General features: G+C 47.7%; 1 protein-coding gene across 1 annotated transcript in view; it reads left to right on the plus strand.

Moving 5' to 3' along the window:
• Window positions 1–13,845, plus strand: part of engase (endo-beta-N-acetylglucosaminidase) — a 57,808-nt gene extending 43,963 nt beyond the window's left edge. The window contains exons 11-14 of the mRNA XM_038776858.1: window positions 1,203–1,351; window positions 4,548–4,641; window positions 11,398–11,512; window positions 13,392–13,845. Of these exons, the coding sequence (XP_038632786.1) occupies window positions 1,203–1,351; window positions 4,548–4,641; window positions 11,398–11,512; window positions 13,392–13,805 (772 nt within the window). The 3' untranslated portion in view covers window positions 13,806–13,845. The remainder of the gene's footprint in view (window positions 1–1,202; window positions 1,352–4,547; window positions 4,642–11,397; window positions 11,513–13,391) is intronic.
• Window positions 13,846–24,260: the final 10,415 nt, after the last annotated feature.

The following is a 24,260-nucleotide window of genomic DNA, read 5'->3' on the forward strand; positions in this document are numbered from 1 at the left end:
CCACTCAAAGCCAGATACAACTGAGTCTAGACTGCTCTGTGCACACCCTCCCATTTGTAAGTGAAAATGGCAGTCGGTGTCCCCAATGAGCCACAATTTGCATACTTAAACAGAATCCTGCCTGCGTGGAATAGAAGTGCTAAATTTCAATTTAAAGATGCTTGAATTGAGCATCGCAGGGGTGTCCAAGGTCCCACTTGATTTTCTCCTGCCAATCATCCATCCTTCAGACAGTAAATGGATGGGCAGTGGTTGAAAATCATGACCTGATCTCCCAACTGTTGTAAATTGGAATTTTTGACTACTTGATCTAGAGGGAATTTTTAGTTTAACATATCCTTGAGTTGAATTTAGATTTGGTAGTGTAAATATTAATTTGCACAGATCCAGCAGATTAGGTACATTAATAATCTCTCCCACGGGTGAAGTGACAGCCATCAAACTGTTACTCATGTTGGTTTGAGACAATGGGGAATTGTTAGCACGTACCAACATTTCAGAAACACTAGCAGGATATATTGTAATGGGGTTATTTATTCTGGCCTATACGAGTGTGTTTCCAGGGAAGTAGTCATCTAGGAGGATCATTCACTTTGAATGTCACCTCAGCTGGTGAATTTCTCGACATAATGGAGGCCAGAGGTCAAGTCTTTGTCCATCCAGTGAAGGGAAAACACACAGGCCTGGATTTTTGCTCCTGGATCGGGAGGGAGAGTTGGGAACATTCCCGGCTCTGCAAACTCACCGTGGGAGAAAATGCCCGGATGGTTGAATATTTTGGGCAGCACTGTAGTGCAAGTGGATAGCACTGTGGCTTTACAGCGCCAGTGTCCTAGGTTCGATTCCCCGCTGGGTCACTGTCTGTGCGGAGTCTGCACGTTCTCCCCGTGTCTGCGTGGGTGCTCCGGTTTCCTCCCACAGTCCAAAGACGTGCAGGTTAGGTGGATTGGCCATGATAAATTACCCTTAGTGACCAAAACAAAAAGGTGAGGAGGGGTTATTGGGTTACAGGGAAAGGGTGGAAGTCGGGGCTTAAGTGGGTCAGTGCAGACTCGATGGGTGAATGGCCTTCTTCTGCACTGTATGTTCTATGTTCATTTGTTTCGGAGGTGGGGTGAGTCAGGCCCATCACTATCACCACTTTTGTGTGAATATTCGTTCTAAACACCATGTGTTACATTTCGACAATTTGATCTCCACAGATTATTTAGTTTGCAGGTCCCGAGTCCTCCCAAAGTCTTTGTGGCCTTTGTTTATAAGTTAGAAGATGGCGTCAAAGTTGTTGTGAATCCAGAGCTGACAATCCGCCCCCTCTCGCAGTGCAATTCTGAGATGGCCCTTACAGTTGATGGTAAGTCAAATGGAAATGGAGCTGAGTGTTTCTGTCTGTGTAAAATACCAGCCTGGAACACCGTACTGTAATAAATGTACTAAAACTGACAATGGATTCATTTCTTGAAATCTGAAGCTATTATATGTCCATAGAAATTACTTTCAGAGTTTATTGCATGGAAATTCAGCACCAGTGCTGCGTGTGTGTGTGTGTGCGTGTTTATTTTTCCCCTGAGCCCTCCCATCCGTTGAGCACAGAATGCTCTGCAGCTGCTGCCAATGTTGCTCCTTTGGCTTTCCTCTTCAGCATCTAAATTTATTGATGAAGAAAGAAACCGGAATTCAATAAAATTTGTTTTCTACGATATAACCTCAATACGATTTCCCGATTCATCGCCATTTAAACATCTGCTGCATTCGGCCTATCAGAAAAAACAGACTAAGCTTCAGGTGTGGTATATTGTGGAGACTGCAGATGTCATTGTGGCATAATAGACAGTATGGAGAGTTGCTCTGTTTACTCTACAGAGATGGCTCCAAAACACACAAACCTATTTGGCCAGTTTCTTTCTGTCGCCAAACAATTGGCAGTGCTAATGTTTGATAATTTAAATGTGCAGCAGTCTGGATAAACACACATTTCATCCAAGCTAAAGATCCTATTTAGAGAGTATATTAAGTCCTCGTGCAGGAGGCTTGATCCAGCACTTGGCTCTGGTGACTCCACTTTGCAGTCTGATCGATATTTCTTATTTTGAAAAAAGAAATCTGGTGGATGTCGATTCACGCTGATGTCCAAGAAAAAGGATATTGGCTCAGAATTTGGAGCGAGGAGTGAATGAACACCACTCGCCATAGACTAGACATCCTTTTTTCTGTAATTACTGGCAGAAAGCCAAGACAGCATGGAATTCTCTACGGAGGATCTGGGTCAAAACATTTTTTTTTTTCAAATATCCAACAGTAATTAAAATTTGAAGGAATGAGACTCGACACTTGTGAAAGTAATTGTTCAGTACCAAGAGAGGTTGTTTGCCAGTAATTGAGGCATAGTACTACTAGCTGCAGGTGTCTAAAAAGTTACTGAAATTAAAAATACCGAAATTTACTGAGGGTTGGACTTTGTTGAGTCAGTGCTGATTCCGAATGAAAAGGTCCAGGGCGTTTCTTGTCCAAAATAGAGGCCAGATTTTTGGGGTAAATTGGACCTTGTTACAGTGATAAGGTTGAACACTACAGCTATAGTGCACCCCTTCCACAAACATTCACTCCCTCCATCACCGACGCACATTAGCAGCCTTATGTATCATCTGCAAGATGCAATGCAGGTACTCACCAAGGTCCTTAGGCAGCAACTTCCAAACCCACGACCACTGCCAGCCAGAAGGACAAGGGCAGCAGACACATGGGAATAACACCAACTGGAAGTTCCCCTCCAAGTCACACACCATCCTGGCTTGGAAATATATTGCTGTTCCTTCACTGTCGCTGGGTCAAGATTCTGGAACTCCCTCTCTAATGGCACAGTGGGTGTACGTACACCACATTGACTCAGAGATTCAAGAAGGCAGCTCACCACCTCCTTCTGGAGGGCAATTAGGGATGGGCAACAAATGCTGGTCTCGCCCGACAAGCCCACATCCTGTACAAATGAATTAAAACTAAAAATGTTTGACAATGCTGCAAAACAAGTTTGTATCAGTCTACAGTTTAAAAGTCCTGTCAGAGAGACGACAGGAACTTGACTGGCGGTATGGCTGGCTAAACCGTTCTGCGTAGTTTAAATGTCAGATTGCTTGTGCTTCATAAATAAACTTGAATGTTCCTGCATCTTCTGCCATTCGACAACACTCTCGGTATGATAGCCTGTCCTGTCACTGTTATAATGCCACCCTATTGTTAGGATACCGGACCAAACCCAAACACTTGTTAGGATACCAGACGAGAATCCCAAACAATTTTGTTTTTAATTTGTAAAACTGTGAGGAAAGGGTGCTTCAGCTCAGAAGCGATGACTCTGTGACTCTGACCATTAGGTGTAGAGCATGGAACATACAGTGCAAAAGGAGGCCATTCGGCCCATCGAGTCTGCACTGACCCACTTAAGCCCTCACTTCCACCCTATCCCCGTAACCCAATAACCCCTCCTAGCCTTTTTTGGTCACTAAGGGCAATTTATCATGGCCAATCCACCTAACCTGCACGTCGTTGGACTGTGGGAGGAAACTGGAGCACCCGGAGGAAACCCACACAGACACGGGGTGAATGTGCAGACTCCGCACCGACAGTGACCCAGCGGGGAATCGAACCTGGGACCCTGGCGCTGTGAAGCAACAGTGCTATCCACTTGTGCTACCGTGCTGCCTAAACTTTTATGTTGAAATAAACTTTAATTTAAACACAGAATAAACACATTAACATCAAAGAAATAGCTTTACATTTATAAATTAAAATTTTTAAATGCAAGGCAAAACTTAAACTTACTATCTATACCTGCTACCAACTCTAAGAGAGCAACCCAAATGTTCAAATACTAAGGTTAAACAGATTACTTACTTCGGTGTGTTGAGACTTTGGAGAGTTGCTTTCAAGAGTACATTCAATACACTTCTGCTCAACCTAACAGCATTTAGAAAAACTACTGCTCAACTTAAAATCCTTCTGTCTTATCAGACTCAAATCCTGTGGCAAACTGCAAAACTACAGACAGACCTGGCTGCTCCCATTAATTACATAATCTGTATCCCAGTAAGATGTCACATGACCTGCTTGGCTCGGACTAAACACAACGTCTCAAATGATCTACACTCCAGGGAAAATACAGCTATCATAACAATATTCTGTTAGTCCTTTATCTGTAACCCAGTAAGTGGTTGGAATGAATCATGACCTTACCTTTACGACTTCTTAATTACAGCTTTAGCAGACACAGGGTCTTAACCTAGATTCTTCAGTAAGATTACTGCAATAAATATATGCTTTGACTTATGCATTTAATAACATTACTGCCATTAATATGACATACAATATATATCAATTTCTTACATTGATCACACTATAACGTGGTATTAGATAATTGCTCCATGGTAGCTTATTCTCCTATAAGTAGCCAGTTGACCAGACTTCAAGTTATTCTTCAAACAATCTCATCAGTCAGAGGTTTGTCTAGTAAGTTCTTCATTAATTATTATTTTGCATGTTTTATACTCTTACAGTACTGAAACCATTACCACTTCCTGAGGATAATGCCCTTGTTCAAAAGTTTATTCAGAACTGTGCCCCATGGAGCCCTGAGGGATGGACAACTAGGTGAGTCTATGTGCAAGTGCCAGTAATGTATTTGTGGATTGAGAGGGCATATAGTTATGTCCAGTAGTAATGACCCATAACTTGTAACTTCTTCCCCAGTGATTTTTACATTACATTATATATTGCAAACATCAGCCTTGGGGTGAAACATTAATCCTGTTTGACTGAAGAGTAATGGTGCATGTGAAATTAAATTTTAGCATCAGTTGCCTGGATGCAAAGTTGTCAAAGCTTGATCATTTTGGGTGGAATAAAAACCGAAAATGCTGGAAAAACTCAGCAAATCTGTTAGCATCTGCGGAGAGAGAAAGAGTTAGCGTTTTGAGTCTGTGTGCCGCTTCTTCAGAGCTAAAGAGAGGGAGAAATGTGATGCATTATATTACTGTATAAGATGGGTTAGAGCAAGGTAGAAAGTCAGTGATAGATGGGAGCTAGGAGAAATTGCAACAAAGATATGTGGGCACAAGACGATTAAGTGTTATTGGTTGTGTCAAAAACTGAAAGGTTCTGGTGAGTGACAAGGTAAGATAGATGTATTAATAGGAGAACAAGGTTAGTGCTCAGTGAAAGCAAATCTTAAGAACAAGTGACAGTTGGCCCGGTGAGGGGTGGGAGTGTAAGAGAAAAACCTTTTTGGATGAAAGAAAGGGTTAAGGCGAATGACATAGGTCAAAGTCTAACGTTGGTGAACTCAATGTTGAGTCCTGAGGGTATAACGAGCCTAGTCGGAAGATAAGCTTCTGCTCCTGCGGTTTGCATTGGTCTTCACTGAAACATTGCAACAGGCCAAAGATGGACATGTGGACATGAGACCAAGATGTTGAGTGGAAATGGCAAACAATGGGAATGTCAGGGTCATGCTGCGGACTGAGCAAAATTCTGAGAAACACAATTTTAGTGAGAAGCTCAAGGAGATCGGTATTAGTAGAGAAATAGTTTTGAGGAAATGAATGGGAATGAAGGCGGATAAATCTCCAGGGTCTGATAATCTTCACCCCAGAGTAAGGAAGTGGCTCTAGAAATAGTAGAACCATTGGTGGTCATTTTCCAAAATCCTTTGTACTCTGGGATGGTTCCAATAATTGGAAGATAGCTAATATAAGTCCGCGATTCAAAAAGGGAGATAGAGAGAAAACTGGGGACTATAGGTCAGTGAGCCTAAGGTCGGTAATAGGGAAGTTGTGAGAGTCCATTATCAAAGATTTAATCGCCCAGCATTTGGAAAGCAGTGGTGTAATCCGACAAAGTCAGCAAGGGAAATCGTGCATGACAAATCTACTAGAATTCTTTGAAGGTGTAGCTCGTAGAGTTGACCAGGGAGAAGTGGTGGATGTGGTTTGTTTAGAGTTTCAAAAGGCTTTTGACAAGGTCTCACATAGCAGATTACAATGTAAAGTTAAAGCCCATGGGATTGCGTGTAGTGTCTTGAGATGGATAGAAAGCTGGTTAGCAGACAGGAAGCAAAGAGTTGGCATAAATGTGTCTTTTTCCGATTTGCAGGCAATGCTAATGGGCTACCGCAGGAATCTGTGCTAGGACCCCAACTGTTCACATTATAAATTATATGTTTTAAAATAAATTTAGAGTACCCAATTCATTTTTTTTTTCAATTGAGGGGCAATTTAGCGTGGCCAATACACCTACTCTGCGCATCTTTTGGATTGTGGGGGCGAAACCCACGCAAACACGGGGAGAATGTGCAAACTCCACACGGACAGTGACCCAGAGCCGGGATCGAACCTGGGACCTCGGCGGCGTCCGGCAACAGGGCTAATCCACTGTGCCACCGTGCTGTCCCTAACACATTATAAATTAATGGTTTGGACAAGGAAACTGAATATTATTTCAAAATTTTCAGATGATACAAAGTTGGTTGGGAGGGTGAGCTATGAGTAGGAAGCAGAGATGCTTCAGCGGGATTTGGACAGGCTAAGTGAGTGGGCACATGCATGGCAGATGCTGTATAATGTGGATAAATATGAGGTTATCCACTTTGGTAGCAAAAATAGCATGGCAGATTATTATTTGGATGTAAATTGAGAGAGGCAAATACTAAGAGAGACCTTGGTGTTCTTGTGCATTAGTCACTGAAAGTGAGCGTGCAGGTACAGCAGGCAGTAAAGAAGGCCTTGATGTTGGCCTTGATAGCGAGAGGATTTGAGTATAGGAATAGGGATGTTTTACTGCAATTGGTGAGGCCACACCTCGAGTTTTGTGTGTTGTTTTGGTGTCCTTATCTGAGGAAGGATGTTCTTGCTATGAAGAGAGTGCAGCGAAGGTTTACCAGACTGATTAAGCACGCTACACCATTAAAATTTTATTTCAGATTTCCAGCATCTGCAATATTTTGCTTCTATTTTGAGTGGAGCTGTGTTTCAGGTATTCCCGAAAATGTTTGAGCTTTGATGCAGTTGATTTTCCTTGTATCAAGGCAACTGGTTTTTATTTACGTGGAAGAACCAGTGGGATCACACAGTTGGTTCCTAATGCATTGGGAAGATTCCTCTGTGCTGAACAGTAAATTTGACTCGTTGTAAACACTGCAGCCACATTGCACCCATGGTAAAAGGAGTGAAAGGTTAAGATGTTTGACAGGGTATTGATCAAGCGGGCGACTTTGAACTAGATGCTGTTGAGCTTCCTGAATGTTTTTCCAGGCTAGTGGAGAGTATTCCTTCACACTCCTGACTTGTGTCTTGTAAATGGTAGACTGGCTTTGGGGAGTCAGGCGGTGAGTTACTTGCCGCAGAATTCCCAGCCTCTGACCTGCTCTTGCCGCCATTATAGCTGGTTCAGTTCCGTTCAGTTCAGTTCAGTTTCTGGTCATTGGTGACCACTAGGATGGTGCTAGTGGGAGATTTAATGTGATCGGGAGATGGTTAGATTCTCTCCATGATCGTTGCTTGGTACTTGTGTGGTGCAAATGTTAATTATCGCATCAACCCAAGCCAGAAGATTGTCCAGCTCTTACTGCATCCAGGCACTAACTGCTTCATTATTTGAAGAATTGTAAATGGAACTGAACACTGGACTGGGCAATCATCAGAAAACATCTTCACCTTGTAGCCATCTCAGATGGCCACAATGGGAATTATGGCCAACCCAGGACTCAGACAGACCCAGAGCTTGTGTGTGTATTTGCAACCAGATAGCTAGACCCGGTCGAAACCCCCGCTCGTTTGCATTCTAATGGCCCATTCCCCAGCACAGAAGAACTGTATTCAGGTAACCGATACAGATGCAGACTAATCGGCGCCACTCCCTTCACTCAGGGAGCCCAAACAGCCAAGGTCAATAACCGCTAAGGACTCGCCCAGCCATCAAGGCACCCAGCCCTTTATTGGCCAAGATCGAAGGCAGTGATCGAAGCCTGTCGAATTATTCGGTCCAAGTTAAGGACCGCCCCAAAGAGCACAAAATCCCGGAGGGATAAGACGAGACACAGCCATGTGCTCGGTCTCTCATGGCAACCCAAGTGCAGCATAACGACCAGACAGACAAGTTGAAGACCAACGATCGCTACCAGATGGATGAGCCCAGCAGAAACAGAGCCACTTCTTCCACCCAGCCATGCAAGATCCGGACAAAGGCCTTGTCCATCTGCATAGAGCCAGTTGCCGTGAAGTTAAGTATAGGTTATTGTAGTTGTTAGGTGTAGTTTAATTTGTAGTGTTGCACGTCGAAGTAATCCTTGCATGTAAATAAACCATCTTTGAACTTGAACTGACTGGTTGTGTGGTCTTTTGATCGATATCCGGTAAAGCCTTGTGGTGGTATCATTTGACACCTGGCGACTCTAAAGAGCATGATTATTAATTGGCAACATTATTGCTGACTCTGGTGGCGATTGGCAACAATCCCTGACTACATGATAGAGGAAAAGCCATTGGTGAAGCAACTGAAGATGTTGGTCCTGCAAAACTGCCTCAAGGAACACCTACAGCGATGTACTGGGCTGGACTGATTGGGCCTTAAACAACCGCAATCATCTTCCTTTGTGCTAGGTATGACTCTAGCCAGCGGGGAATTAGCCCATGATTTCCTGTTGCGTTTGAGTTTTGCCAGGACTCCTTGATCACACTTGGTGGTTAAATGCTATCTTGATGCCAAAGACAGAGGTACGTCCCTCACCTCATTTTTGGCCAAGGTTGTAGTGAGATCTGGCACTGAGTGGTCCCAGTGGAACTCAAGCTGAGCATCAACGAGCAGGTCATTGGCGATTAAATGCCACTTGATAGCTCTGTCAATGACACCTTACATCCTTTTCATGTTGATTAAGGGGAGACTGATGAGGTGATAATTAACCAAATTGGATTTGTTCTGCTTTTTTGGGACTGATATGCCTGGGCAATTTCCATGTTAGTCGGATAGATGCTAGTGTGGTAGCTTTATTGGATTAGATTGGCGACGTGCCTGGCCAGTGCTGGAGCAGCAACCTGCTGGGAGGTTGTCTTGGCCCATTGCTTTTGCAGTATCCACTTTACTCGACATTCTTGATATCCCGTGGAGTGAATTGAATTAGCTGAAGACTGGCATCTGTGATATTAAGGACCTCTGGAGGAGGCTGCGATGGATCATCCATTCAGCATTTCAATTTCGAGTGGTTTTTGTCTTTTGCAATCATGCTTTTGTTCAAGGCGAACATGTTTATGGTTCTGCTTCCTCCTCTTGTAAAAGTATCCACCACCATCCATGACTGGATTTGGCAGGACTGCAGAGTGATCTGTTGGATTTAGGATAGTTTAGCTCTGTCCACAGTATGCTACTTGTGCTGTTTAGCATGCACGTATTTCTGTGTTGTAGCGCAGGTTAGCACCTTGTTTTTTAGCTGTGCCTTGTGCTGCTCCTGACTTGCTCTCCTGTACTCATTTAGCCAGAATTGGTTCTCTGGCTTGGTGGCAACAGTCGAGTGAGAGATATGCTGGACAGCACGTTTGCAGATTGTGGCGGTACAATTCTGCTGCTCGTGGCAGTCTGTCGCGCCTCATGGATGCCCAGTTTTTAGCTGCTAGATCTGTTCTGCATCTATCCCATTTGGCACGGTGATAGTGTTGCATTACACAGTGGAGGATGTCCTCGTTGTGAAGACAGGACAGGGGGTCATTGTCACGGACAGACGGATTGGTGAGGACGTAATCAAATTGGATTTTTTCCTTGTCTTGGTTTTCATCACCAGCATTTGACCAGTTTGGTCAATACTGCTGTGACCAGTCGTTCTTGGTGATACATATTAAAGTTCTCCACCCAGAGTACATTCTGGGCCTTCAGTGCTTCTGCCAAGTGGTGTTCAACATGAAGGAGTACTGATTCATCAGTAAAGGGAGGGCGGTAGTGGGTAGTCATCAGGAGGTTTCCTTGTCCCTGAGACTACAGTTGCATCCGGAGTCTGTGTTGAAGACTCCCCAAGGCTGTTCCTTTTTGACTATACCACTGTGCTGTCACCTGCTGGAGTGAACATACCGAGGGATTGTGATGGAAGAGTTTGAAACATTGGCTGAAAGTTGTGATTTTATGAATATATGTATGTCAGGATTTTCCTTGAGTAGTCTCCAGGACAGCTCTCCCAATTTTCACACCGGTCCCTCAATGTTGATGAGGAAATCTTTCTACAATTGGGTATCGTGTTCCAGTGTCTTGCTAGACCTCGGGTTGTCTGGTCTGGTATTAATATAGTGGTTTAATAGCTGTCTGGCCTGCTTCAGAGGGAAATGAAGAGTCAGCCATGTTACTGTAGGTCTGGAGTCCCTTTGGCCGAGACCAGGTAAGGATGGCAAGTTTCCATCCCTGAAAGGCATTTTTATGACGATTCAATGTAGAATGGCCAGTCCACCATACGTGCACATTTTTGGACTGTCGGAGGAAACAAGAGCACTCGGAGAAAACCCCAGGCAGATACGGGGAGAACGTACAAACTCCCCACAGTCACCCAAGGCCGAAATCGAAGCCGGGTCCCTGGCGCTGTGAGGCAGCTGTGCTAACCACTGTGCCACCGTGTTGCCCTGCAGACTATTATAACACAGGGTTAAAAAAAATAACATATACCACAGGTGACCACTTGCAGATAAGCCTTAATAAAAAGATGTGGAGATGCCGGCGTTGGACTGGGGTGAGCACAGTAAGAAGTCTTACAACACCAGGTTAAAGTCCAACAGGTTTGTTTCGAATCACTAGCTTTCAGAGCAGTGCTCCTTCACCTGAGGAAGGAGCAGTGGCCCAGTGCTCCGAAAGCTAGTGATTCGAAACAAACCTGTTGGACTTTAACCTGGTATTGTAAGACTTCTTACTTAATAGAACGAACAACTAACTTGCAGTTTTAGCTTCTTTCACAAGTTCAGCATATCCTAACGCGTTTCGCAGTGGATTTTTTAATGGAAAACACAGCAGTAATTTGGGCACACGATTCCGCAAACAACAATAAGATAAATGAAAGACTAAACTGTTTTTGGAGATGTGGGTTGACTGTGTCTGTGTGAATCTCACCCCCACAACACAACGATGTACAGGGTAGGTGGATTGGCCATGCTAAATTGCCCCTTAATTGGAAAAATTAAAAAAAAAAGAGGGGTTGAGGGATAAATATCGTCCGGGACACTGAAATAACTTCCTTGCTCCTTTTCAAAGTAGTCCCTCCCCACAGCTGAGATTAGCTAATTGCACTGATTTTACTTTGATCACTTTGCTGTCTTCTAACTTTGTAAACCAGCAGAAACCATTCCTTGCTGCAGTTGGAAGCAATTGTTTTTTTGTATTTTTCAGCTTCTATCTCTTGGAACTGACAGACTGCATTCTTCAGGATATCTCTGTCAACATTACTCGCCTCCTCAAGGATCAGCAAGATGTACAGTTTAAATGCAGAATTGGAGAAATCAAGGTAACTTCAGGACCTTTTGCTGGCGGGAGGGGTTGGGTAAAAGAAATTCCAGAAAAGCGCATTTAAATTTCCGTGATTACTTTTTTGAATATAGAATTCCTGGTGCTGTACAAGGGTGTCCTATTCCCCACAAGGATACTTGTCCAGGAGAATCTTTTGACTTTGCAGATCCTGTTTACACAGCAGCTATGGGTGTTTGATCTTTTGCGGCTATTGTCAATTAAAGTGCACCGCATAAATATGATGGAATAACAGTTCAATTTCCTCATGACTGTTTATATAGACCATCTACAAAATCAAAAGGTTTCAAATTATGGTCATGTCAGTGGTCTGATTTAAGTCCTCATTTGTTTTCATCTGCACAGTACAACTAGGCATATGCGTCAGAGTGTAATTTCATACTGTCTGACTCTTGTAGTGCTTGAGGGAAAGAAGGTACTTTGCAAACGCTGAGGAAGATTGAAAATGTTAAACATTCTATTGATCAAATGTGACACTTTGGGGAAGGTATATGGAGCGGATCATTTGATTACATCATCATGTGACAACCAAGCAATTTAACTCCATTTAAACAGGTTTCTGTGGGAATCAGCTCCCAGCAAATCATTTATTTCCAACTTGTTCTGCTCTATGTGCACAACTCCCGTCCAGTTTGCAAAATCAGGGCACTGGTTCCAAATATGCATTTAATTTTTAGAATTGTGCAAATAATTGTGTCCTCAAAACAAAAATGCGACTTGTAGAGGGCTGTGACAAAATGAAAAGCATATACACTGTCATGTGAGAGTACCTTTAAGAAATAGGTGTTTATAAATGGGTGTGTATATAAATATCTGTAGTGAGAGTACCTTTAAGAAATGGGTGTTTACTACTGCAGTGATGTCAGAGAGTGGGTGGAGCTGGGCTGTCTGTCAGCTTTTTAGTTTCGTTTTTGAGCAGGCTGCAGGGTGTGTTTTAGTTTCATTTTCAGTGTTGGAGCTGAAGCCAGACAGAGCAGGTGTACTGTTGATCTCTCTGCCATGAAAAGACTATCTCTTGATCATTTGGTGAATTCAGAATTATAAATGTTTTCAGCAGTGAATGTAAACCTGATGTGCTTCTGTTAAAAGGCGTTTCTTTTTTCTGGATGTTGTTTGGGAAGTTATTAAGGATTATTTAGTGTTGTATTCTTTGGGGATTGTATTTGAATTGATGGTTTCTAAGATGTGCACTGTATGTTTTAAAAAAGGTTAACTTGAGTTCATAGAATAAACATTGTTTTGCTTTTAAAAAATACTTTTCCATTTCTGCTGTACCATACCTGTAGAGTGGGCCGTGTGCTCTCCATACAACAATCTGCTAAAGGTTGTGGGTCAGGTGAATGCCAAGATACACTTTGGAGTTCTCTAAACCCTGCCCCATAACATGCACCATCAGTTTGAAATTAAAAAAATAACCAGAAAGAGGTAGCACATTCTACACTCACTTTTACTCCAGTCCCTTCGCCAAGTATTTGAAATCTGTGACTTCTGGTTACTAACCCACTTCCAGAGGAGCTTGTTTCTCCCACACTGCTCTGTTGACACACCTTGTCATTTTGAACACCGCTATTGAACAATCCCAACTTCTGCAATCTCACCACATAACTAAAGTCTCTCATTCCCCGGTAACCTTTCTAAGGCCCCAACATCCTTCTTAAATGTTGTTGTCCACAGCACTGTCCACCTGGGCCTGACCAGGGATTTATAAAAGTTTAAATTGTAAATGGAGAAATAAATAGATTAAGGGTGATTCACACTCTGCTTGTAGTTGCTTACAATAATAAAAATGCCTATTTTGTAGTTGTAAGAGGCATTCAGTAGTTTCCGAATGGATAAATGAATGATGTGCTCTGTTTAAGGTTCTGGATATAGCGAGACTGCGTGTGGAACAGAAGCCAGTTGAAAAACTTACAGTCTTCGATATTTCATGGAAAAAGGTCCCTGAAGCTACAGACCAGCTGTACCTGAGTGCTACACTGCAGTGGACCTATCCTCCAAACACAGCAAGTTGCTTCAAGATATATAGTCGAGGACTGAACTACCACAAAAAACAAAAGGTTACAGACTCTCAGACGGTTTGTGTTGGCCGAACAAATGCGAACCTTTACCGTGTGGTGGATTTGATACTTCACCACGCTCCAATAGGCACATCCCGTCATGTAGAATTCCTCGTTCAGCCAGTGACTCGGGCAGGTTTTGCATTACCTCAATCAGCATGTGGAAGGTTAACTGTAAATTACGCACAATCCCCCGGAACTGATAATGTACAGTAGTATTGCTGTTCGAAAAGATAATAAAGTCAGAGTTCTGTTAGTTTGTATTCTTATGGCCATGGCTGAAAATTTTCATCAGCCACTTCACCTGTATTAGGTTGCTTTGCTTTTCTGAGGTTAGGCACTGTGGTGAATCACATTCCGCGTAATTCACACTGTTATATGATGTGCTGTATTCATGTTAGCTCGGTATACGAGCAGTTGCGCGGCTCTGCCCATAGGGGGAGATGAGGAGTTTGTACTGGGCTCCACCCTTGGCTCCGCCCATGGCTCCTCCCACTAACCGGAAGTATAAAGCTTTGCAGTTATGAGCCTGCCTGCCAGTTCATCACGTCGCAGGCAGGCACTGTTGTAAGACTATTAAAACCACTGTTCACTTCCAACCACGTGTCTTGTGAATTGATGGCCACATCAATTTAATAGTCTTAGGAAACTAGAAGAAAACGACTAAGGAAACGACTATGGAATCATCCATCAAACCTGACCGACTAGAACTCGACCCGCAGTCTTCAGAGGCAAGAGAAATCTTTCAACACTGGCTCAGATGTTTCAAGGCCTACCTGGCTGAATCAAGTACTCCAGAAACTACAGAGGAGCAGAAACACAGTCTACTGCACGCAAGGGTGAGCCACCGTATATCTACTCAACTCAATAGTACTAACTCGTATACGGGGGCCCTAGCCATGCTAGATCGAATGTACGTGAGGCCCATCAACGAGGTCTACGCGCGCCATATTTTTACGACCCGCAGCCAGCGCCCCGCGGAGTCGTTGGAAGAATTCCTGCGGGAGTTAAAGATTTTAGCTCCGGACTGTAATTACCAGGCGGTATCAGCCGAACAGCACATGGAACTTGCCGTTAGAGATGAGTACGTGGCAGGCCTCAGATCAAACTATGTACGCCAGCGGTTGCTCGAAAAAGAGGCCCAGAATTTAGAGGACACGGTAGAATTGGCTACCACCATGGAGGTCTCGTTCCACAGCCTCATCTCATTCCCCGTGGACCAAGCGACCCCATCCTGGGCCCCCGACCAGCGACTTCCCCAGGCCTGCGCCGCGTGGCCACCCAGCCACCACGCAGCTCCAGGGTGCCATTTTTGCGGGCAGCCACAGCATCCACGGCAGTATTGCCCGGCCCGTAACGCGACCTGCAGCAGCTGCAGTCGCAAGGGACACTATGCCCGGGTCTGCCTGGCAAAGCAAGCCCCATCTCCTAACTCTCCCGCAGCCTCCCAGAGCACTCGTTTTCAAACTCCGCAGGCCCCGAAATGCTGTGGCCTGTACTCCAACTCCGCCCCCAAACGACACGTGCGACTCATGGGGGCCGCCATCTTCCTCGCCGCCCGCCACATGCGATCCACGGGGGCGGCCATCTTGGGATCCTTCCTCTCCTCACTCAGAAAATCGCCTCGAAGGCTACGAATTCCGAGGGCAGCCATCACGGGGCTACTCCAGCACAGCTGATCAATCCGACGACTACCCGCAACTCAGCGCGGTGACGTTGGACCAGTCGCGTCCGAAACGTCTCCGCAACTCCATGATGACCATTGAAATCAACAGGTGCAGGACACCGTGCCTCTTCGACTCCGGGAGCACCGAGAGCTGGTATCTGGTATGACGCTGTTCGCTCCCTATCTTCCCTGCACGGCAAACTATCTCCCTCGCTTCGGGCTCTCATTCTGTTCACCTCCAAGGGCGCACGGTCGCGACCCTAACGATCCAGGACTCGAACTTCCAGCTGTACATGGTCCCTGAACTCTGCGCCCCACTCCTACTGGGACTTGACTTCCAGTGTAACCTGAAAAGCCTCACACTCAGCTTTGGCGGGCCCTTGCCCCCACTCACTATCTGCAGACTCGCTACGCTAAAAATCGACCCCCCTCCACTCTTTGCCAATCTCACGCCGGACTGCAAACCCGTAGCCACTCGCAGCAGGCGGTACAGCCTGCAGGACAGGGTGTTTATCAGAACCAAGGTCCATAGGCTCCTACGTGAGGGGATCATAGAGACCAGTAACAGCCCCTGGAGAGCTCAGGTGGTGGTCGTCAAAACCGGTGAAAAATTCCGAATGGTAGTGGACTATAGCCAAACCATTGATCGGTTCACGCTCCTCGATGCGTACCCCCTCCCCAGGATTGCAGACATGGTGAATCAGATCGCCCACTATCGCGTCTTCTCCACGGTGGATCTGAAGTCCGCATACCACCAGCTCCCAATCCGCCCGGAGGACCGCCACTTCACGGCGTTTGAGGCCAACGGCCGCCTCTTCCACTTCCTCCGGGTTCCCTTTGATGTCACGAATGGGGTCTCGGTGTTCCAACGAGCAATGGACCGAATGGTGGACCAGTACGGGCTGCGGGCTACGTTTCCGTACTTGGACAACGTCACCATCTGCGGCCATGATCAGCAGGACCATGACGCTAACCTCCATCGATTTCTCCAAACTGCCCAGGAACTTAATCTTACTTACAGCACGGAGAAATGCATTTTCCGCACGACCAGGCTAGCCATCCTCGGCTATGTCGTGGAAAACGGAGTCCTGGGCCCCGACCCGGACCGTATGCGCCCCCTCTTACAACTCCCTTTCCCTCATTGTCCCAGGGCCCTCAAAAGGTGCCTGGGATTTTTCTCCTATTTTGCCCAGTGGGTCCCTCAGTATGCGGACAAAGTCCGCCCACTATTTAAGGCCACACTCTTCCCTCTATCGGATGAGGCCCTTCAGACCTTCACTCGTATCAAGGAGGACATCGCCAAATCGGCCATGCGGGCGGTGGATGAATCCATCCCTTTCCAGGTGGAGAGCGACGCCTCAGAGGTCGCTCTCGCTGCCACATTAAATCAGGCATGGAGACCAGTCACCTTTTTCTCCCGAACCCTCTCCGCTTCGGAATTTCGACACTCCTCAGTCAAAAAGGAAGCACAAGCCATCAGGAAGCTATATGTCACTGGAGGCACTACCTCGCAGGTAGGAGGTTCACCCTCATCACCGACCAAAGATCGGTTGCCTTTATGTTGGGACAACTCACAAAGGGGCAAAATTAAAAACGATAAGTTCCTACGGTGGAGGGTCGAACTCTCCACCTACAAGTACGATATTCTGTATCGACCGGGGAAGTTCAACGAGCCCCCAGATGCCCTGTCCCGCGGCACGTGCGCCAGCGCACAAGACGACCGCCTCAAAGCTATCCACAATGACCTCTGCCACCCGGGGATCATCCGGCTCGCCCACTACGTCAAAGCCCGAAACCTGCCTTTCTCCACCGAGGAAGTAAAAGCCATCACCAGGGATTGCCCGATCTGTGCGGAGTGCAAACCGCACTTCTATAGACCAGACAGGGCCCACCTGGTCAAGGTCTCCTGGCCCTTTGAACGCCTAGGTATCGATTTCAAAGGGCCACTCCCCTCGACCAATAGGAATGTGTACTTCCTGAACCTAATAGACGAGTTCTCCCGCTTCCCCTTTGCTATCCCGTGCCCCGATATGACCTCCCACACAGTCATTAGGGCCCTGCATAGTATCTTCACCCTGTTTGGTTTCCCCAGCTATGTACACAGCGACAGGGGTTTGTCCTTTATGAGCGACGAGCTGCGTCAGTACCTGCTCGGCAAGGGCATTGTCTCGAGCAGGACTACCAGCTATAACCCCAGGGGGAACGGGCAGGTGGAGAGGGAGAATGCGATGGTCTGGAAGACCGTCCTACTGACTCTCCATTGGCAGGAGGTGCTCCCCGACGCGCTCTATGCTATTAGGTCCCTCCTATGTACGGCCACCAACCAGACCCCTCGCGCGGCTATTTGTTTTTTCCAGGGGCACTACCACGGGAGTTTCGCTCCCAGCATGGTTGAAGACACCGGGCCCGGTTCTTCTCCGGAAGCATGTCCGGTTTCACAAAACTGACCCACTCGTTGAGAGAGTGCTCCTACTCCACTCACACCCGCAATACGCGTTCATCGAATACCCTGACGGCCGTCAGGACACTGTTTCCCTCCGGGATCTGCCGCCTGCAGGATCCTACTCCGACACTACTTGCCGAGGTACCCCTCACACTATACCCCTCCCAACCCCCCGTACCCGGCACCCCCAGTTCCGCTGCCCGTGCTCCGCGCCCTTGGGTTTCCGGCGCTCCCCGTCACCAGTCGGATACGAAGCTCTGACAGAATTACCCCTGGAGTCCGCCATGGTACCCTCGCTGACCGCCACCACACAGCCACCAGAAGAGGCTACAACCCCGGTGCTTCGTCGATCCCAGAAGACGACTCGGCCGCCGGATCGACTCAATTTGTAATCTGTAATTTGTCATTTGTCATTTGTAGACACATCACCCCCGCTGGACTTGATTTTTTTACAGGGGGTGAATGTGGTGAATCACATTCCGCGTAATTCACACCAGCAATCGGGGCACCGCTCTGCCCAAAGGGCATGCAGCTGGGGGCTGCCGATTCCCTGGGAGACAAACGGGGACCAGCGCCCAAGGGGCACGCAGCTGGGGGCTGCCGATCCCCTGGGAGACAAACGGGGACCAGCGCTGAACAGCGCTCGCCCAAGGTCTCTGAGGCAAAGGAGGTGATTCCAAAAGTCTCTTTCGGAGGGTCAGTACAGACTTGATGGGCCGAGTGGCCCCTTTCTGCAATCTAGGGATTCTAAAAGAAAGAAAGAGCGAACTCTGCATATTAGAGTGAGGCTTACTGCCTCGCTTATATGCAGGTTTGCCAAAAGTGTGGCTCATTGTGGGCGAGATATACATTGCAACGTCTCACGAGGTGTGGCGAGCCCGGTAGATGCTGGGAGCGGGGTCCCCCGGCTTTCATCAGCGCCGCAGAGCAGCGTGGCCATTGGATCATGCCCTAGGCCCCTCAAATTACACCAAAAAATTGCATTTATATAGCACCTTTAATGTCGGAAAACAATCATGGCTACACTTCCAGCAAGTAATTTAAGATCCCGCTGACTTCAGTAAGAATTCTTAGAGTCTATAAATCCTCTAAGTTTAATATCTTGGCTGAAATCTAGTAGCCGCTAGAGCTGTAGATTCATGCAGCAGAGGCAGGTCTATAAAATGGTTGCTGAAAATGTTTACCTAGCTTCTCTCTCTCTCTCTCTCTTTCTCTCTCTCTGCCAGTCTCTCACTCTCTCTCTCCCCTTTGCTCTCTTTCTCTCGCTCCCCCCCCTCCCCATTTCATTGGTGAAGCAGCAATAACACATTGCAAACCAATCAACAAGCACAATCATAGACCCTGCAGAAACACGAGACAACAGATTTGTTTTGATAGGAAGGAGTCTTTGGAAGAGCAAAGATGTTTAATATATTAATGCTTAGTGGAAAATGAGATTCCTCGGTGAGGCACCCTCAATTACGATGCGAGAGCGAGGTCGGTGATCAAAAGGCTTTAATCTACAGAGAACTGAACAGCATCCGAGAGAAGTGTGCTCACCACATGGAGCCTTATCCTATATACCGTTTCCTGGGGGCGTAGCCAGAGGCGGAGTCCCCCAGGGTTCCAAGCATCTTAAAGGGGCAAGGTATTAAAGGGCAGGTACCGTTTACAGCAGTTATTAATACTGTTGATCACATTCACCCCCTGTTTAAAAAAAAACAGATAGTCCATCGGGGGTGAAGTGGAATTATAAGTTCAGTCTTTGTGGTGGTCTGATAGTCCGTGCTGACTTTTGCTGCTCCGGTGGTGGCGCCATGGATGTGGTCAGTTCCGATGGTGGTATATCCGGGAGCACGGTTGACTGAGCCCTTGCCCCTTGGAGGGGGTGTGGTATCAGGGGTGATTAGTGTGATCGGCGCCGGCTGGGGGGCAGGGGGCGCTATGGGGGGTGAGCTGTCGGAGTCGGCAGTCGGTGCGGGGCGGGGAGCGTCGGTAGAAGGGGGGTTCGGTGGGGAAAACGTCGGGGTCGGTGGGAGACTCGGTGGGAGAGCCAGCGGGTGCCAGGTCTCGCAGAGACGGTATCCTGCCTGCCGTTGGGGTGCTCGACGTAGGCATATTGAGGGTTTGCGTGCAGCAGGTGGATGCTCTCGACTATTGGATCCATTTTATGGCTCCTCGCGTGTCTCCGGAGTAGGACGGGACCCGGAGTCGTCAGCCAGAGTGGAAGCGAGACCCCAGAGATGGACGTCCTGGGGTAGACAAACAAACGATTGTGAGGGGTCTCGTTCGTGGCCGTACAGAGGAGCGACCTAATGGAGTGCAGGGCATCGGGTAGGACCTCCTGCCAGCGGGCGATTGGGAGACTCCTTGACCGTAGGGCTAGGAGGACAGCCTTCCAAACTGTCGCGTTCTCCCTCTCCACTTGCCCGTTTCCCCGCGGGTTATAGCTCGTCGTTCTGCTTGAGGCGATGCCCTTGCTGAGCAGGTACCGACGCAGCTCATCGCTCATGAACGATGTACCCCGGTCGCTGTGGATATAAGCGGGGAAACCAAACAGTGTGAAGATGCTGTGCAGTGCCTTGATCACGGAGGCCAAGGTCATATCGGGGCAGGGGACAGCAAAAGGGAAGTGGGAGAACTCATCAATCACGGTGAGGAAATAGATGTTGCAGTTGGTGGACGGGAGGGGCCCTTTGAAGTCCACATTTAGTCGCTCAAAGGGCCCAGAGGCCTTTATCAGGCGGGCCTGGTCTGGTCGATAGAATTGCGGTTTGCATTCCGCACAGATCTGGCATGTCTTAGTCATGGCCTTGACCTCCCCTGTGGAGTAGGGTAGGTTGCGGGACTTGATGAAGTGGGCAAGCCAGGTGACTCCCGGGTGGCAGAGGTCATCGTGGATGGATCTCAGGCGGTCCAATTGCGCATTGGCGCACGTGCCGTGGGACAGGGCATCTGGGGACTCTGAGCTTCCCAGGACGATATTTAATATCCTACGTATAGGTGGAGCGCTCTATTCTCCACCTCAGAATTTTGTCATTCTTTATTTTACCCCGTTGTGCGTTATCGAACATAAAGGCGACCGACCGTTGGTCGGTGACGAGGGTGAACCTCCTACTGCCTAGGTAGTGCCTCCAGTGTCGCACGGCCTCCACTATGGCTTGTGCCTCCTTCTCGACTGCAGAGTGCCGGATTTCCGAGGCGTTGAGGGTTCGGGAGAAGAACGCTACTGGTCTGCCCACCTGGTTGAGGGTAGCAGCCAGGGTGACGTCTGATGCGTCGCTTTCTACTTGGAAGGGGATGGCTTCGTCCACCACGTGCATGGCGGCCTTGATGATGTCGGCCTTGATACGGCTGAAAGCCGACTGGGCCTCAGCCGTCAGGGGAAAAAACGTGGTCTTAATGAGTGGCCGGGCTTTGTCCGCATATCTGGGGACCCACTGGGCGTAATAGGAGAAAAGCCCCAAGCACCGTTTGAGTGCCTTGAGGCTACGGGGAAGGAGAAGTTCTTTAAGGGGACTCATGCGGTCGGGGTCTGGGCCTAGGACCCCATTGTCCAAACACGCATTTCTCTTTGTTGTACGTGAGGTTGAGGGCCCGGGCAGTCTGGAGGAACTTCCTCAGGTTTGCATCGTGGTCCTGCTGGCCATGGCCGCAGATGGTGACGTTGTCCAAGTACGGGAAGGTAGCCCGTAAGCCGTACTGGTCCACCATTTGATCCATCGCCCTCTGGAAAATGGAGACTCCGTTTGTGACACCAAAAGGGACCCTGAGGAAGTGAAACAGCCGACCGGCTGCTTCAAAAGCCATGTAGGGGCAGTCCTCTAGGCGGATAGGGAGTTGATGATAGGCCGATTTTAGGTCGACCGTGGAGAATACCCGATACTGGGCGATGTAAGTCACTATTTCTGCTATGCGGGGAAGTGGGTAAGCATCGAGTTGCGTAAAGCGGTTTATGGTCTGGCTATGATCCATTACCATTCGTTGCTTTTCCCCGGAGCGGACTACCAATACTTGAGCCCTCTAAGGGCTGTTGCTGGCCTCTATCTTTTAGTAGCCGCTGAACCTCTGACTTGATAAAAGTCATCTCTTAGGTACTGTACCGGCGACTCCTGGTGGCGACGGGCTTACAGTCGGGAGTGAGGTTCGCGAAGAGGCGGGGTGGCGCAACTTTGAGTGTCGCCAGGCTGCATACTGTGAGTGGGGGCAGGGGGCCGCTGAACTTCAGTGTCAGGCTCCGGTGGCTGCACTGGAAGTCCAGGCCGAGCAGCAGGGGGGCGCAGAGTTGAGTAAAGATGTAAAGTTTAAAACGGGTGTATTCAGCGCCTTGAATTGCGAAGTCTGCGACACAATACCCCGTGATTTGAAACAAATGGGACCCTGAGGCGAGGGTGATAGTTTGGGAGGCGGGGTGGGTGCGCAGGGAGCAGCGCCTTACCGTGTCTGGATGGATAAAGCTCTCCGTGCTCCCAGAGTCGAATAGGCAGGGAGTGTCGTGGCCATTGATTTGCACCCGCATCATTGAGTTTCGCAGGTGTTTCGGCCGCGATTGATCGAGTGTGATCGCTGCTAGTTGCGGGCTGTCAGAGTCGAACTCACAAAATGGCCACCCGGAGTCACAAGATGGCCACCGCTGCCGGTCGAACGTGTCGGGTTTCGAAGATGGCCGCCACCAAGATGGCTGCTCCCATGACTCGCACGAGGTCGATGACACGTTGGCAGTGGGTATGCGCGGCCGCGTTGCGGGATCTGTGAGACCGGGAGCTTGATTTCTGGGCCTGGTGAGGGTTTCCTTTGTGGCCTTTGGGCCCAGCCAGGCAGACTTTAGGAGTCCAGATCGTCCTCGAAACACCGGAGCCAATATTTAAACATTTCCGGGACTTCCGGCGACCTGGCATCCAGGTTGAGTTTCTCTGGTTTTAGAGCGCTGTCCACCTTGATGTGTCTGTAGATTAAATTGAGGCACCCTCAATTACGATGCGAGAGCGAGGTCGGTAATCAAAAGGCTTTAATCTACAGAGAACTGAACAGAATCCGAGTGAAGTGTGCTCACCACATGGAGCCTTATCCTATATACCGTTTCCAGGGGGCGTAGCCAGAGGCGGAGTCCCCCATAGTTCCAAGCACCTTAAAGGGGCAAGGTATTAAAGGTCAGGTACCGTTTACAGCAGTTATTAATACTGTTCATCACACTCGGAATGGGAAAACCTGTATATTTTTTGTTAAAAGAAGCTTGGCGAGGAATTTGCAAGTTATTGACATCACAGCCATGGTGTTTCTTTCCATTCAGTAATATTTTCCTTTAGGAAAGATCTTCAGGGAAGGAAATCTGCCGTCCTTACCTGGTCTGACCGACTCCAGACCCATAGCAAGGTGGTTAACTCTTAAATGCCGTCAGAGATGGGCAATAAATGCTGGCCCAGCCAGCGACGCCCACATCCCATGGACGAATAAAATAAAGGATCAGCTACGACCTTATTGAATGGTGGAGCAGACTCGAACGGCCTACTCTTCCTTTTGTATTTCTTTTGTTTGTGTGTCCATACAAAATGCAGGGAAATAAATAAACTTAATGTTTCATTCTTTCCCCAAAGTATGGTAGATTCTTTTCTCTCTTTCATTCTTTTAGAATCCTTAGATTACAGAAAGGGGCCATTCGGCCCATCAATTCTGTACTGACCGTCCGAAAAAGCACTCGCCCATCCAGCTTGTCCTATCCCCTTAACCCTGCAACCTAAGCTGCACATCCCTGGACACTAAGGGCCAATTCAGCATGGCCAGTCTGTGGGAGGAGTTAGTGCAGTGAATGCTGATTCACTCTCTACATTTTGAGCGGGCCGGACTGATCGCTGCCTAGGCCAGCGATTGTGTTGTACAGTGGTGCGCACCAAATAATGTTCCGTGATCAACACCGACTCCTGGTCCAGGTATGATTGCCTAGGGGATTAGACAAAACCTTTCCAGGTTAATTCTCCCCTAAAATGGGCTTGAGCTTGCGGCTTCACCCAGGGTAAAAACATGACGCCCAGGAATTAGTCTCCCAACCTGTTGCATATGCTGTCACAGCACGGTGGTTAGCACTGTTGCTTTTCAGCTCCAGGGTCCCAGGTTCAATTCCCGGCTTGGGGATTCCTGTCTGTGTGGAGTTTGCACGTTCTCCCTGTGTCTGCGCGGGTTTCCTCCGGGTGCACCAGTTTCCTCCCACAAGTCCCGAAAGGTGTGCTGTTAGGTCATTTCTCCCTCAATGTACCCTAACAGGCTCCAGAATGTGGCGACTAGTTACTTCATTGCAGTGTTAATGTAAGCCTACCTGTGACAGTAAAGATTATTATCTATCCAGGACAGGTTTGTCGGATCAATTGTATTTTCCTGGCCGACATTTTCAGAAGCTTGTATTCATTAATGAAATAATAGATTTTTCAGGCGGAGGTATTGTATATGAATTGTATTTAATTATATTGTTGCAAATGCAAGGTTTTATAAATGGCTATGTTTTAAACTGTTCCTTAAATTCAATAAGAAGTCTAACAATCACTAGCTTTCGGAGCACAGCTCCTTCCTCACCTGAGGAAGGATCAGTGCT

This window comes from Scyliorhinus canicula, chromosome 18, assembly GCF_902713615.1.
Source record: "Scyliorhinus canicula chromosome 18, sScyCan1.1, whole genome shotgun sequence".
Taxonomy (NCBI): Eukaryota; Metazoa; Chordata; class Chondrichthyes; order Carcharhiniformes; family Scyliorhinidae; genus Scyliorhinus; species Scyliorhinus canicula.